General features: G+C 40.3%; 1 protein-coding gene across 4 annotated transcripts in view; it reads right to left on the bottom strand.

Moving 5' to 3' along the window:
* Window positions 1–15,704, bottom strand: part of NRXN3 (neurexin 3) — a 1,415,138-nt gene that overhangs the window by 1,033,571 nt on the left and 365,863 nt on the right. For 3 of the 4 annotated variants that reach the window (XM_090271249.1, XM_090271250.1, XM_090271251.1), the window contains one exon: window positions 12,609–12,770. In XM_090271249.1, coding sequence (XP_090127375.1) covers window positions 12,609–12,770 — 162 coding nt within the window. Of the gene's footprint in view, window positions 1–12,608; window positions 12,771–15,704 lie in introns of those variants that run through there. The other variant, XM_090271252.1, reaches the window with a different exon arrangement.

Here is a 15,704-nt window from a genome sequence, read left to right as displayed (position 1 = left end):
TGTCATTTATCCCTGAATGAGATTTTTTTTTTTTACTGTTTATAAAGAAGAAATTATTTTAATTTTGCATATGAGGTCATTTTAATTGGGGTTAAACTGTAGTATGAAGAAACAGCAACTTCCATACGGTAAATCAAGGAATTCCTTCAAGGGATATAAATCCCTTTCCACTCACTTTAATAAACCTAGAGTATACATAGTATTGCTGAAAGTACAGAAACCTCTCTTCTTCAAAGGGATTATACATCTACCAGAAAAGCTAACAACTGAACACAGGTCATTTTAAGTACCAGACAAATGACAATAATAGCTAACATTGACTGAGCATTGACTATGTGCCAGTCTTACAGCCTCTCATTTGATCCTCAGGAAAACTCTATGAGGTAGCTACTCTTAAGCTATTTATTTTATAGATGAAGAAACTGAGTTGTAGAGAAGCTAACTTGTCCAGGGGCACATATGTAGTAAGTGGCAGAACCAAAATTTGAATCTGGAAGTCTGCCTCCAAAGTCTGAGTTTACACACAGAATTACCATGTAAACATGCTTAGAATTTAGAAGTGAGAAAGACCATTGTTAACTGAGGTGACTTTATTAAAGTGGGTGACCATGAGATGAGTCCTGAAAGAATGGGCCAGTGTCAGATGGCAGAAAGAAAGGGAGAAATCCTTAGCTGGTAGAGCCAAATAAAGAAGTTTTAGAAGCAAGAACTCAGAATGTATATTTAGAGTAACAGGAAATAGCCACTCTGGTTAAATACAGGGAGGAAGTATGAGGAAATGAGACAAAGTTGAAGCCAAACTACAGAAGGCCCCAAGTGGGAGGCTGAAGAAGACATGGTCCTGTGGGCACTGAATGTTTCTAAAAAATCACACCAAGAGCAAGGTGGGGAAGAATGCAGAATATAGAGGATGGGAGAGAGAAGGAAGTGGGAAGACTCATTATGATACCACAACAGGTGAGGTGTGGGACAGAGGGACATGGGAGAGGTAGGAGTGGAGGGTCCATAAAGGAAAGAAATGAGTGAGAAATGTAACAAGGAACTTGACCATGGAGTTCTGTGACTCAGTGAGGGGAAGGAAGAAGGAGAATGAGTGAGAAGGGGAGATCAAAGCTCACTCTGAGGTTTCCTACTGGAGTGAATGAGCGATGATAGTGGTGTCAGCTGTTCTAAACATACTGGATTGATAACCATGCCTTTCTTTGCCCATTTAGCACATTGGTCCATCTCTCTTCTACAGAAGGTACGAGTCGCCCTATATGAGTTCTCTCATCATTCCTTTCTTGAACCTAACTCCCACTCCTTTCTTACCATCGGTAGGAAAGAAGCATTCCTTTTCTTCCTAAGTTTAAGAAAGTACAGGTCAAGGGAAATGTTTTATGTAAGAACCATATTCGTAGCTTGCAAAGAAGAAACAAATAGATAGGCAAAGATCAAAGGTGCTGGAGAGAGTGGGATCTATGAAGAGTAGACTCTAAGAGATGACAGGAAAGATGCTCAGCACAGGTGAACAGGTGAGCTTATAAACATGGAAGGATACCTTGTCCTCTGCAATAAAGGGAGAAAGTCAAACTAACCAGGAGATAAACAGGCAAATGAAGACCCTAAGGTTGAGATTAGCCTGATACGCTGATAGTGCTTAGCTTGGACCTTGCAAGAAGAACAGAATATCTAATCACAGACATTTGTTTCTCTCACCACCTCTCTCATTGAGAAACAGCCAAAATTGTCCCCTTGGCATTTCTCAGACATGTCAAGCTTTTCTTTGTCTGGGATCCTCTTCATCCTCATAGCTTCCTCTGATTCCAGATCTCATGTGGCTGACTTTGCTTCGTATTAGGTCCCAACCTCATTATCACCTCCTCAGACAGGCCTTCTCTGACCACTCAGTCTAACAAAGGAGACCCAACCTCTTTGCCAGTCCCTATCTCACTATTCTCTCTTATTTCCTCCATAGCCCTTATCAGTATTACAAAGTATTTTAATTAGTAGTTTATGCATTTACTATTAATGTCCTTCAACCATAATGTGAATTCATAGGCTCAAGGATCTTATACTTGGTCTCATTCACCACACACTTCAACACTTAAAACAGACCTTATATCAAAGTAGGCACCCCATGAATATTTACTATACTCACGAGTAAGGGAAAGAGAGATGTGCTATGGAGAGATTGAGAGCAATAATTCTATTGCTGATGTTCATAAATATTTATGAAAGAATATTTTTCATATATTCATGTGCCAGGATGTAGGCTTAAAGGGAATATTCAAACCACAGAAATCCAAATTTCCTGCCTTCTAGAAGCTCAGTCCATGGGGGAAGCATATGAACACAGGTCATTAAGATACAATGTGGTATGGACTATACTAAAAATGAGGCAATGGAGTTAAGAACTGAGGGCTATGAGAGCATATCATTAAGCCCTCCTAACTTAAGCAAGGTAACTCAGGAAAACAGTTTTCCTAAAGTGCTAAGGACAGGTATGCACCTTTGGAGTCTGGCATGTAACTGTAGAGGGTAAGGAATAACCAAGAGGTAGAGAAGATGGGAAGTATAATGACTCCCTCAAGAAATTTTTCATTGAAAGTCAGGAATGGGTTAAGGTGTAGATTGAGCAGGAGACAGAATCAAGGAAAGGATTTTGAGCATGTCTCTAACGGAGGGAATAAAAAAGGGATGGAGAGAAGATGTGAAAAGAAAAAGGCTCCTTAAAGGAACTAAATCTCCAAAGAATCAAAAGAGAATGGCAGTTACACTCAAGAGACGGGAGGAGGGCTCGTCCCACAGGACGGGAAAAGAAGGTAGCACTTAGTGTCTCGGAAGGTAAATCTAAAAGTGGAGGGAGAAAAATTTAACAGGCACCACCTAAGTAGTTTCTATTTTCTCCGTGAAGCATGAGCTAGACAGACCATCTGCCCATACTGGCTTGTGAGGGAGAGGCTGATGGTCAGGGAAGGAGAATGTTATTGGTTGAAAATTGGTATAAAACGTTGCTGCCCTATACCACATCTTCACTGATCTGTGAAGTGAAAAATGTGTCCTTGCATCTCTCTTGACATCTATGCAAGAACTAGCTGTGGCACGCTGTCCACATGGGGTTAGAACACCAGGATACAATTGCATCAGAACACTAATGGAATGGTCAATTCTCCATTCGCAAAAGAATTTTAAAAAACAGGAGCCATTTAATTGCCTTATTCCTGTAGGTATATGTGTACAAGGACTCCTTTTCTTGTCTCCTTTAAGGCTTTTGAAGACACAAGAGATTTAGTCTCAGTGGGAATGTAGTGGTAGATTACATTTGCTGTAAATAAGTGACATTTTGAGAAAGCAATGTGTTCCACTGAATTTATCCTGAAGAGAAAAAAAAAATTGCAAAGCTAAATAAGAGACTCCAAGAATCAGGTTGTAAATTCAAAATAAACCTAAAAAGTAGCTGCTCCTCATTCTGGATTTCTGAGGGAATTGGAGTCAAATAGCTCCAACTTCACAGAAAGCACTGGGCTGGAACAAAAGTTTAGGTGCGATGCATGTCTCCAGACAAAGGTATCCCACTACCTGGCATTTATACCAAGAGGAGCTACTTTCCACTCAGGTTCCATAATGAAAATCATTGCTCCATTAACAGGTTGAGAAATATCAATTTGCCCAATCAAAGTGGGACATCAAGCAAAAAACGCTCTTCCTCTCAGAACAATCAATGGCAAGGTGAAAGAAATAGGTAATTGGATCCAGTCTCCCAGCAGGACATTTTGCCTGAATCAATGACCTCTCCTCTAAAGTGGAGGCTCCAATGACAGTGAGAGGCCATTTCTTAGAGTGGGTTTAACCACAGTCTCACCAAGCTTTTCCTGAGCTTATTTCCTTTTCTTCTTCACCGAGTGTTTTGATTGAGTTGGCGGAGATGGCAGCAGTATTTACATCTCAACTCCAACCCTTGCTAACTGCGTGACCTTGGGCAAGACACTCGCTCTCTTAAAATTCATAACTTTGCTATGAGAATTAAATTAGGGGATACATATGAAGCACTCAGCACCTGCAGATACACACTGCTCATGCACTCGCATTGTTAAGTGCTCAATAATTGTTAGTCTTTATTGCTGTTATTATGTTTATAATTGCTGCTGTGGTTAGAATGGTTTTGGAGATGATGCCAGTGAAGGTCTGAGGAAAGAGAAATAATTATAAGTGACTAATAGGTGATGGCAGCGCCTGGGAACCTCAAATCCTACCACAAGGGCAACGTTGTGTGTCTCGGTGGGACTTGCATAATTAATTGGTTTGCAGATTAATTAGGAAAGTCTTCACCACAATGAACTTGGCTTAATCAATCAGCCTTGTTCTTTCTTTTCACAAGGGCAATTCACTGTAGAGCTATAGGATCTTATGTTTGGAAAGAAACTAGAAAATCAAGATCATCTAATCATTTGATGGTACAATATAATCTACACTACAACCTCAGCAAGATGGTTGCCCAGCCTCTGTTTAAATGTCTTGAGTGAAAGAGAATGCATTGCTTTGAAGGCAGATTCGAACAGTTCTCCTTGAAATGTCCTCTGGTATTAAGTATTTGGTTTGCACTCATTTACCTTAGTTCTTCCTCTTAAAGAGAGATAGATGAATCACCTTTATTCCTGCTTCCAGAGAACAGTCCTTAATGAATAAAGACAACTCCCAATCCCTGGGCTCAGGCATCTTTTCTTCCTCAGGTTAAACATTCCTGGATCCACCAGTCAATAATTTTTATGTCAGACTCTTGAGCCTCTTTATCTTTTTCATAGCTCAGTTCTAAACAAGTAATCTCTCAATTAGTCAGCTAACATTTTAAAAGCTTATCATACACAATTGAATAGAAACACTTCCAGTAATCACATTAGCTTACAGTGATGATGATGATGTTAAGTACAATTTACCAATTATTTTCTATATACCAAGCCACATTGTACACTTATTATTGCAGTTAATACTCATAAGAACCCTATAAAGTAGGTATAGTTATTTTTCCCATTAAATAAATAAGCAAAGTGGGGCACAAAGAGGGTTAAGCAACATGCCCAGCCTTCCGCAGCAAATGAGAGTAGAGCTGGACATTGCAGCCAAAAACTCTAGCTTAAGAAGCCTGCTCTCTCAGTCAGTAAAATATACTATGATGCTGTCACCTCCTTTCTTTCATAGATCATACCTCAATTAATTAAGCCACAGATCATGTAGGTACATATATTTTTTTTTTATCATTTCCAACTCTCTGCTGTTCACAAAGTTGATAAGCCTGCTCTCTTACCTCCCCTTAAATACCTAACATAAATGTTGGATAAGAGGAAGCATCATGATGTCCACCTGACCATACAGATCAATATAGACCCATTCAGCAGGACTCACTGGTATGTTTAAATAGTTACTCCTTTACTGAACAGCTCTTATTTCCAATCCCCTTTTCCCATCTTGTTGAGGAGTATATCACAAAATCAGTCAACAAGCCAAATACCTTGTAGACTGATCCAGAGTACTTTGCTGAATTACCAGTAATGATATTGAAAGGATATATCAGTTTGGCTGATGTGATATGGCTTATTTTTAGTGTTTCTAGTGAATGACTGTGGCTCTGTTAATCACTCCTTTTTATGCGCTCATACCTCTATAAACAGCACACTCCAAAATCTTTCCCAGATGCCAAAGAAGCTCGTAAGTTCATAGCTTGCTTTATCTACACTTTTTCCACCTTCAGTCTTTAAGAACCTCCCCCATTCTCTACCATTTCTTTAAAAACACCAACTTGATTTCAAAATTTTTATTTGCAAATTCCCTCTGTATCCTGAGATATCATTCATCCAAGTCAAGAAAGTTGAATTAATGCAAAGCAATTAGGTGCCTTCTGATATTAAGTTGTCTACCTTTGTCTGTCCTTTCCTAAGCAAAGACCTATTTTCTTGTCAGAGAAGACAGGAGTAAAACAGGAGCATGAGGAATTCTTTCACATCACTGAGGGCTCTACGCTGCAAATGACAGAAACTCCAGCTCATGCTGGTTTGGACAAAAGAAGTCATTCATTCAATCGTGGCTGGAAATCCAGGGGTAGTCTCATTTGAACACCCAGGGCCTTAAAAATGTCACCAGGACCTAGGTTCCCCCATCTTTTGGCTCTGTTCTTCATCTGACATCATTTTTGGTCCCTGTGATGGCAAGATGGCAGCCAAAAGTCAGTTTTATACCACCCCTCATTCTAGCCATCCACGGAAAAATTGTCTTCCATGAAACCAGTCCCTGCTGCCGCCATGGCTGGGGACCGCTGCTCTGAAACACTCACATGTTTTGCTCACTCTGGGGCCCCACAATGTTCTCACTACTCAGAAAAAGGAAGTGTTTAGGCCCAAAGTCATACCTAAATTTACCTGATTTTTACCTGATTATAAACAGAGATTTTTTTCACCACCTGAGAAATCAGGAAGGATACCAAAACAAAAGTCTGGGAAGCAAAGAGGTTGGGAACATGAAAGTAAGGAGAAAAAAGTATACTGAGTGAAGAAGTAAGAGAATACAAAAGAAAAATCATAAAAGAAATTAAGTGATAGCATAAGAGAGAGCAGGAAAAGACAGTGAGACAGGATAAAATAAAATGGGTATATTAAAAAATAAAAAAAGCAACAACAAACACATTATCCCAAAGCCCGCAGGTGCCAGCAATTCAAACAAACGTATAGCAATTAACAGAATTAACACGGCCTTAAATAGCTTGGCTCACCAGATGTGGACTCCTATCAGGGTTCTATAAAATGCAAAGTTGTTACAGATTAAACCATTAATCATCTGTTCAGAGACTATCTCTGGGTGTAAAATCCCATTCGGTTTTAAAAGGCTAATAATCACAAAGGGATCTGGAATGTAATGTGCGCAATGATGGTCTACCCAATCCTTTTTCCTTTAAATATGTGTTCCACTCTCCCAATTCCTGTGCTTTTCCTTCCTCCCTATTAGAGATGTCATGAGAAAAGAGAGGTGATTTAGACCAGCCTGTCCCAGGGGTCTCAGCAGCACCTGAGCTTCCCCACACGAAAATGAAGAGCCAGTGCAGAACCAACAGATCAGGGGACAAGTACCATACTGAGAAGAAAGGAGGATGGTGTAGAAAGAACCAAATCAAAGGTGGTACGTGCTGGGCTTGAGTCAGCTCCTTGGTGCGGGGAATCTGATAGAGACACTGTCTATGCACCGTGGTCCTGATGTGGCTTTCCCCTACTGCACTGTGCTTCCTCCAACAATAACAGCTCAGTAATTCCAAGGACAGAGGAAGGAGGAACCATATGTCCTCACAAGGATGGTCACTGAAAACTGAAATGGGAGTCAGAAGGAAGCACTTTTCTGCAGAAATTGTAACATTCAGACAGGCCGTTTCCCTGCTCAATGCTAAAATCAACGGAGCACCCTTCCCAACCCTGCTCTTCCACCTCCTGGGACAAAAATATACATCAGGAGAAAGGAGTAGATCAACCAGCATCAGTCTTCGATGATTTAAAGCCTGACGGGCAAGATGCCCATCTGAATGTGTCATTCTACTACTTAAGTTCCCCAATGTTTCCATATGTCTCTGGTTCTATTTTGCTTATTACTTTGTATATTAGATTCCTCTTATAAATGAGATCACAACTGTTATGGGGATGGATAATGGTGGAAAGAAAGAGAAGGGATCAAAGAACACATATGAATGACCTATGGACATGATCAACGGTGTCCCCACTGATTGACTGTGGGGGTTGGGGGGGGGGGAGTGGGCTGGGTGGAGGAGGGTGAAGGGGGAAAAGTTGGGATGACTGTAACAGGATCACAATAATAAAAAATCCCCTCATGGCTCCCTGTTACCTAGAAAATAAAGTTCAAGGGTATAGTGTAAAATAAAGCTCTCTGTGACCTGGCCCCTCCTTACTTTATATCCTATAATTTGTGCCCTGAAATCATCAAACTGTATGTTTCTCACCCAAACACAATGATATGTCCCATCTCCAGGCCTTTGCTCAAGCCGCCCCCTCATCCAGAGGCACCACCCCCTCCAGTCTGCCCTGTGCACTCTGTTCACCTTTAAGCCTCACCTCAGGCCTTGTTTCCTCAACAGAGTGTACCTGACCCCCAGGATATGTTGAATCCTTCTCAGCAGCCTCATTGCAGCCAACAAGGCCTCTTTGTGTACACTAACCGCTTTATTGAATCATATTTGTGTGTCTGTCTTCCCCACGAACTGTGAGGTCCTCCCGGGTGGGAACCATCCCTGATTCATCTCTGTTCCAGCGCAGCCCTTGGCCTTCTGCAGGTTTTCCGTACCTCTCTGTTCATCGAAATTCCACCAGATTTTAGAGCTCCAGTAGGTTAGCCCATTCATTTCTTTATTCCAGACACAATTACTGAGTGCAGTATTTTATGCCAGGGACTCTTCTAGGTGCTGAGGGAACATGTGTGAAAGCTGAGGACTTTGTCCTCATGAGGCTCATATTTTAACAGTAAGGAGATTGACAGTTGTCAAATAAAAATGTCCAAAGGCAACAAACTAGGCCATGACTGAGGGTGTGTGGGGTGGGTTATCCCTACACCGGCGAAGATGAGAGAATTTTAGTAGGGCAAACCTTACAGTAAAGTGTTGTGTTTTCTTTTTTTCCCATAAGCAGTCATTCGCTGATATGGAAAAGATGGAGCTATGCACATGTGAATATATATTCACTTACACTTATATTCATAAACTGTTTTTAAGATGCATTATAGAGTCTTTAATAATAATCATAGAAAAACACCATTGTATGCATTCAGTTTTGTATACATTATTTCATCTGATCTTAAGAAGAGCATAACAGAGGTCATAATACTACTTCCACATTATGGGTTAGGAAATTAAGACCCAAATAAAATCGGTGGCTTCATCTGAACCATAGAACCAGCACTAAAACTGGTATTTCCAACCAGGTTTTCTGATCTTAAACCCAGTATTCTTTTAATCATACTATGATGATGAAAAGCCTCAAAGCCTTTTCGATCCCATTCTTCCCAGGGGAGGTTCTAATGCATTTCTCTTAGCCTTGCTCAGCCTTTTTATGTAATACTTCTCTCAAATCAGATTACGGGGGTGGGGGAAGTCCCAAAAGGGTCAACTATTGCCATGTCAAGATGTTTTTTAGTGATCCCAAGAAAGCACCTAAGCGCATTTATAGAAAAGCTATTGTATTTATTAATTTACAAACATAGGATTTCACTCGGCAAATACAGAAATTCTTACACAAAGTTTGGTCTTTAATTACTCTTCCTGCATATCCCCTTCTCACCTGAAGAATTTTCTTTACAAGGAACTAATCATCATTCACTCATTACCTTGAGGTATGAGAGAAACAGAGTCAGTCTCTGTGTGGGGAGTATTTGCATGAGAAGGGGAGGAAGGGGAAGAGGGCCTTCACCAAGTACAACACCATGGCTGGTTTGGACTTGAAAGCTGTGTCAGGACCTGTTTAAAATTTTTACTGCACTGCACTCAGGAAAAAAGTAGGTTTACAGATGTGAGCACACAAAACGGAGTTCATTCTTGTATTATTATTTACTAACAACTGTATTATTATTATTATTATTATTATTATTATTATTAACCTATTTTTGCCCACCCCTGTTTTTATGGAATGCCCACTAGGCCAAGAGCCATTCTAGGAGCTGGAAACTCAAGAACAAAAATAAGACAGGCCTGTGAAAACATGAAGAGGAATAAAATCCTGACTTTGTGATGTCTAACTAGACACAAAGCTTACACTGATACCACAGTGTGTAGAACCACAATAGTTTGATAACAACACGGACACTCTTTGTTGTGGCTTTTACAGGAACATCAAGTTCAGAGGTGTGCACACAGGTGAAATCACAGTGGAGCCAGAACTAAAATTTCAGATGTGAAGTAACTGTAGTTCCAAAGATACAACTTATTCTGTGCCACACAGAAACTGTGAGTACCACAGAGCTTCAAAGTCCCTTTACCATGTCCCCATTTTGAAAAAAATTACATATAAAAGCACCTAGCTCAGCTTAAGGTAACTGAGAGTCACAAATAACAAGAGAAGACAGAAAAAAGAAGACAGAAATAGAGAAAGGAAGAAGAAATTAAGGTAACTGGAGACTGTTCTAAAGGCAAATAGTTAACATGGGTAAGTGGAATTTACCAAGGAGAAAGTCCCAACATAGTTGGAAGATTTTGTTGTTCATTAAATTGTCCAAGAGAAAGAGCAAGAACAAGAGAAGAACTTCACAGCCCTGCCCACAGAGAAGTGAATTGTAATGATTAAATGTAAAGAAAGGATGTGCCAGGACCACGTTACACTCAAAAGTATCTGTTTAAAACACTGAAACAAATAAAAAGCCTCCCAAGTCCCTTAGGAAGACTGTTAATACTCAATATGTAAAGGAGAGATGGAACAAAAGCTAATAAAGTTCTCATTGTGCCCACCATTTCCCTCAACGATTTAGACGGTTTTTTTTTTTTTCTAAATCAATCTGGATTTAAATGCAGATTTATGTCGCTAGCTAAGGAATGTGTATATTTTTATTGCTATTGTTAATTATGTTTTTTCAGAACTGCCTTTAATTTTTAAGCTATTAGGTGACTTTTGAAGCTGTCTGTTTTCCACTGAGGCAGTGAGGGACAGAAAATTTATTTTATTTATTTTAGGATCTGCATGAATAAAGTTATTAGAGATACTTTCACGTTTTGAAGAGTCTTGTTTCAAAATGTTCAAGAGCATCCTTCCTGATTGACAGATTTGGGAAAGCACTCCTTTGTCTCAAAATACATAATATAATCAGAAAAAGACTGGTCCTAGAGGCCACCCTTAGATCCTGTCCTGGAGAAACTCCTGCTCAGGGCTGTTTCCCTACAAAAATGGATGAGTTCTCCACTGCAATCAATGCCTCATTCATTCCTGAGCCACGTATGTGGTAACAGAATGTTCCTATCTATTTCTGATGAAAGAGCAATTCCAATCCAGGGTGATTTAACAGTGTTTAAGAGCCTTTCAGGGTTCATTAGACACCGAGTAGTTCATGCCTTTATTCTATCCAAATGGGAGTAAATCCCATGGAAAACGAATTCTGTCTACTGCAGTTCCATCAGGAACAACTAGTAGAGTCTCTGTGGTCCACAGAAGCCTAGGTAATGTCCAGCAGAGAGAGGAAAGCACTCTTGGGGTTCTCTTCTATTATTTGTCCTTCAGACCAAAGACAATAAAAAGCTGCAATTGAATTTTTCCCTCCTTTGTCCTGTCTCCCCTTCCTACCCCTTCCCCTCTAGTTATACATCATTTATGGCAGCAATGTCCAGCTCAGGCATCAATTTTTCTCCAAAACTGGTTCCCACCTAAAACTTACCTGTTTCCTCTACTCAACTGGAACATTTAGTCTGTGGCACTGAACACATGCTGTTTTCAACTGTAATTGTTCCCTTACCAATCTCATCTCCCTTCCTAGATTATAAAGTCTTCAAGTAGAGGGACCATGGATTGTGAAGAGACACTAAGTTTAGTTACAGCACAGAAAAGGTACCCAATGGTTATCTGATAAATTTATCCATTCAATAAATACCTAATATGTACCTATTATATATACCAGTTGTGATAGGCACAGCTCCCGTCTGGACATGGCTCACAGTTGAGGGGTGTGAATGAACAAAGATGCAATGCCGTTTCATGTATAACTGAAGTTCAACAAATTTCAGAAAAGCATAAAACATGTATCCTGAGACGAGGCTCATAACATGTCTTAAATATCTTTACCTACAAGAAGGAGCACTGTTAGATTCTCAAAAATTTCCACACAGAAATGGTATAGGTAAGTTCAATAGAGCTTAGCTTGTATTGAACAAAAATGTACAGCATACTGCTCTGATGACACAGTGTTCTGAAAGAATTCTATCAAATCAAGTCTGGTTCTTTTTTGCCTCAACAGTTGACCTTTGTGATTGAACTTACACTTGACTGCAGCTCCTTTGCTCTCAGACAGAAGTCCCAACACATCAGTTACAATAGTATAAATGAGTAATGGCAAAGCCCACTGCTTTCTCACAGCTGCTAGCTTTCAGGAGGGAAAAAAAAAAGGAAAAGCCAGTCTTCTGGGCCTTAATGTTACATTCTGAGAATTTTCCTTCATCTCAAATAATGAGACTCTTGGGAACACCAAACTTGGACAAGGTAAAACAACACAAATGTTTCAGACAAGACACACACCCACAAATAGAACCACTTTTAGCTAGAGCTTTCCATATGTGCCAAATCAAATGTACAAAATCAAACTTTACAAGTGCCTAGTTCCTTATGATTTCAAAGTCTTTTTATATGTATTATTTAACTTATAAAACACAGCTACCTGAGAAATAAGATTCCCCATTAGTGAGAGACTCAGAGCACTTCAGTGGTGAACCCAAGGTCATTTAACCAGCTTAAGCTCTGACCAAAACCTAGGACTCTACTTCAAGTCCAAAGTCTTTTCTGCTACTACCTGTGGTCTCATAGAATAGAGGAGATGACAGAGCCAGTAACTGAACTGCAAAGTTCATTTGTTCTTAGACAGTCAGAGCATTAAATGGAATGTGTGAACTTTACCTCTTTAAGGCAGCCCATGAAGTTGTTGCTGACGGGTGAGCCTGGCAAGTCAGCGGTACTGGGGCTTCCTCCCACGTAGAAAAAATCATCCGAGCCCAGCATGGTGTAGTCCTCTTGAGTGTAGCCCGTCGTGGTCAGGATGCCATCCACAGAGATTGTCACCTGGTAAAGGGACAGAGGGGCAAAAAAATCCCAACAATAACTTTATAGTCCTATCAAAATCCAGTGGCTTCCCCCACCTGTGGCTTCACTTGCATTTAACATTTTGGTGAGGTATTCTTCCTAATTTGGTTTGATTTTGGTATGTGCAACCAAGTTCCATTTTCTGGTCTGCTTTCCCTACGGCCCATGCCTACAGCATTGCCCTGCAGACTCCTAGCAGACCTTGCTGGAACTGCCAAGCTGAGCAACTTACTCTACCCACTGTACTCTTTACTCAGTCAGGCTAGAAAATGGAACTGTCCTCAGACGACATCACTTGTCTCAGTTCTTTGGAAAAATGATCTTTTTTTTTTTTTTTTGATGATTGTTAATTATGGTGGTAGTGAAAAACAGCAAAGGAGACAATTGATGATGGATTTGTTAGGGGTTGGTCTTTGGTTGTTGATGGCTCTTTTCCTTTTTTCTTTTCTTTTTTCTTTTCTCTTTTATTTGTTTCTTTTTGGACTCACACCACACTGACAAGCATGCATTCGGGTAGGGAAGAAGAAGGGCCTCGATTTTGATGTGTCATGGATGATACATGCCATGGACGTCCCCAGGACACCAGCCCCTGCCCTCCCTTCGCTGCCCTTACCAGCACCAAGAAAAGAAAGAAGGCAACTCTAACGAAAATAAATGAATGATAACGCATAATAACCAAAACAATAATAATAATGCCCACAGGGAAGAAAGAACGCCCATATACCCAACATCCATGAAAGGAGCAGAAGGCAGAGAGAAGAAACAGGGCCTCAGAGCGTGCACACACCATACGCTGACACACCCATGCAAAAATTATCTGGAGCTCAGAGGGAAGGCAGAAGAAAACAGGGAGGGAAGTGGGAGAGGGTGAGGGAAAATGAAAGAAAGAATCAAAATCCACGTCACCCGTACATGCACTGCAACAGCTGAAAAACAAGATGGGATATGGAAAAAAGATCACTCAAAACTAAAGGGTCATCTTTCCCTTGCCTGCCACCTCCCTCACTCAAAAAAAAAGAAAAGAAAAAATCCAAACCCAACCCCCAAATATATGAAGGATGAGAGGAAGATTAAACAAAGTGGAGACAAAAAAAGAGAGAGAGAGAGTAGAAAGTGGACTTGAATTGAAAGTTTGGTAGGTTGTTAGTAATGAGGAGTAAAATGAGGGAACCAAATCAGATGCTGATGGGGAAATCCACGAGACAGGGGCATGCCATGCAGAGTGTGGACGGAGAACACAGCTGGCGGAGCTCCCTTCGGCCACGGTGGGGAGGGGAGGTTAAGAAGGGAAAGGAAGAATATAGGAAGCAGAGTACTGTCCTCCCCAGGTCACCTGTGGCAGCTGTGGCCACACGGAAGGGGAAGAAAGCAGGGATTAAAGAACGGGGATAGTAAAAGAAAGGAGGGAGAGTGAGGGAGAGGAAGACTCAGAGACTAGGAAAGTCCTCAGTAGAAATCCTGTGGTCCCTAGTCTGTAACTTTCCAGTTGCAAAATAAAAAATAAAATAAATTAAATTAAAAAAGCAAATTTAGATAAATGGAGAAACTTTCCTTAAAAAAAAATTTTTTTTTTTTGAAAACAAAAGTACTAACAGGAGAAAAGGAAATCATTTCAACCAAACTTGTCCAAATATCATCTGCAGGACAGATGTATCCCCTTCATTATTTGTTTTTTATTTTTTTAAGAAAAAGAAAAAATTGGCATTTAATTCAACAAAAATTTTAAAAGAAGAAGAAACAATTCTAAAAGAGGATAAAAGATAAAAGAGGGATTAGGGAGGAATGGGGGGGCAACACACGGCAAACCCAAAAAAAGAGACAATAAGAATGATATCTACCAGACAATGTAGTTTGTTTACCATAGCGTGTCCGATGCCTGAGTGCTTTGCGGAAAAGGGGGAAGAAAGGAAATTAAAAATTGTGAACAGAACGATTGTTAATTAAAAAAACTAAAAAACAAAGATGAGTCGTTAGGGTGTTAGTACATTAGTTGGTTAGTAAAATGACACATTGCATGAATGATCTTGTGTTAGTTTTTCAAAAAAAAAAGGCACCCAACACAGAAAAAGAGAGTGGGGAAGACGATGAGACCAGGACTCTATGGAAAACCTCGGCTCCCAGGGCACAGCCAGGAAAGGAGGTGCAGTCCTCCTTTTCCTTTTCACTCCCCACTTCTTCCAAATGCCAATCAGATCAGACCTCACCCCAGTTAGAATTAGCATCGTACTTACTTTCCACAGGTTCTTCTGAAAGAATACCACCCCCTTTTCCTTCCCACCCTCTAGCAATACATATTGCACCTGTCCTGAAAAAAAGACCCCCAAAGTTTATCATTCCACATGTAGATATAGAGCAGAAATACCAATATGTTGCTGCTTGTTTTTGTTTTGTTTTGTTTTACACCTGACTCTGACTACATGTAGAGGCAGTCATGACTTTCTCCTAGAATGGAAATAACTTAAAAGATGTACCAGTCACATCTAACACAGGAAGGCTACATTATGTACCTTACTCAGGGATTCCACAGGTAAAGATCTGCAACCTCACTGACTTTGCATGGATGTGTGTGGCAGGAGGGCAACAGTCTTCTTTTTCTTTTTCCTCTCTCAGTTTAAAATAACTGTATGATTAGAATGCATCAAAATGGTTGGAGTCTCCTCTATTAACCAAGGAAGTTATTTTCCTTTGCCAAAATGCTTCCTGTTGGAATCACTCTCCCCCGCTCCCTCTCACCCCCATTCATCTTTAAGAATGTTTTTCAAGCTTTTAAGCATTTTAAGCAATTTCTTGTATGGCTAGCACAGGTGAAATAGGAGAACAGAGGCACTGGAATTAATCTCCTCCTTGCTGTTTTTGAGCCCTAAATTGCCAACACACCTTGAGCCGGGAGGCTGGAAGGCTGGAAGGCTGGAA

The sequence above is a fragment of the Furipterus horrens genome, unplaced genomic scaffold (genome assembly GCF_987537825.1).
Source record: "Furipterus horrens unplaced genomic scaffold, mFurHor1.1.pri manual_scaffold_3, whole genome shotgun sequence".
Classification (NCBI taxonomy): domain Eukaryota; kingdom Metazoa; phylum Chordata; class Mammalia; order Chiroptera; family Furipteridae; genus Furipterus; species Furipterus horrens.
This window is presented reverse-complemented; position numbering and strand designations above follow the sequence as displayed.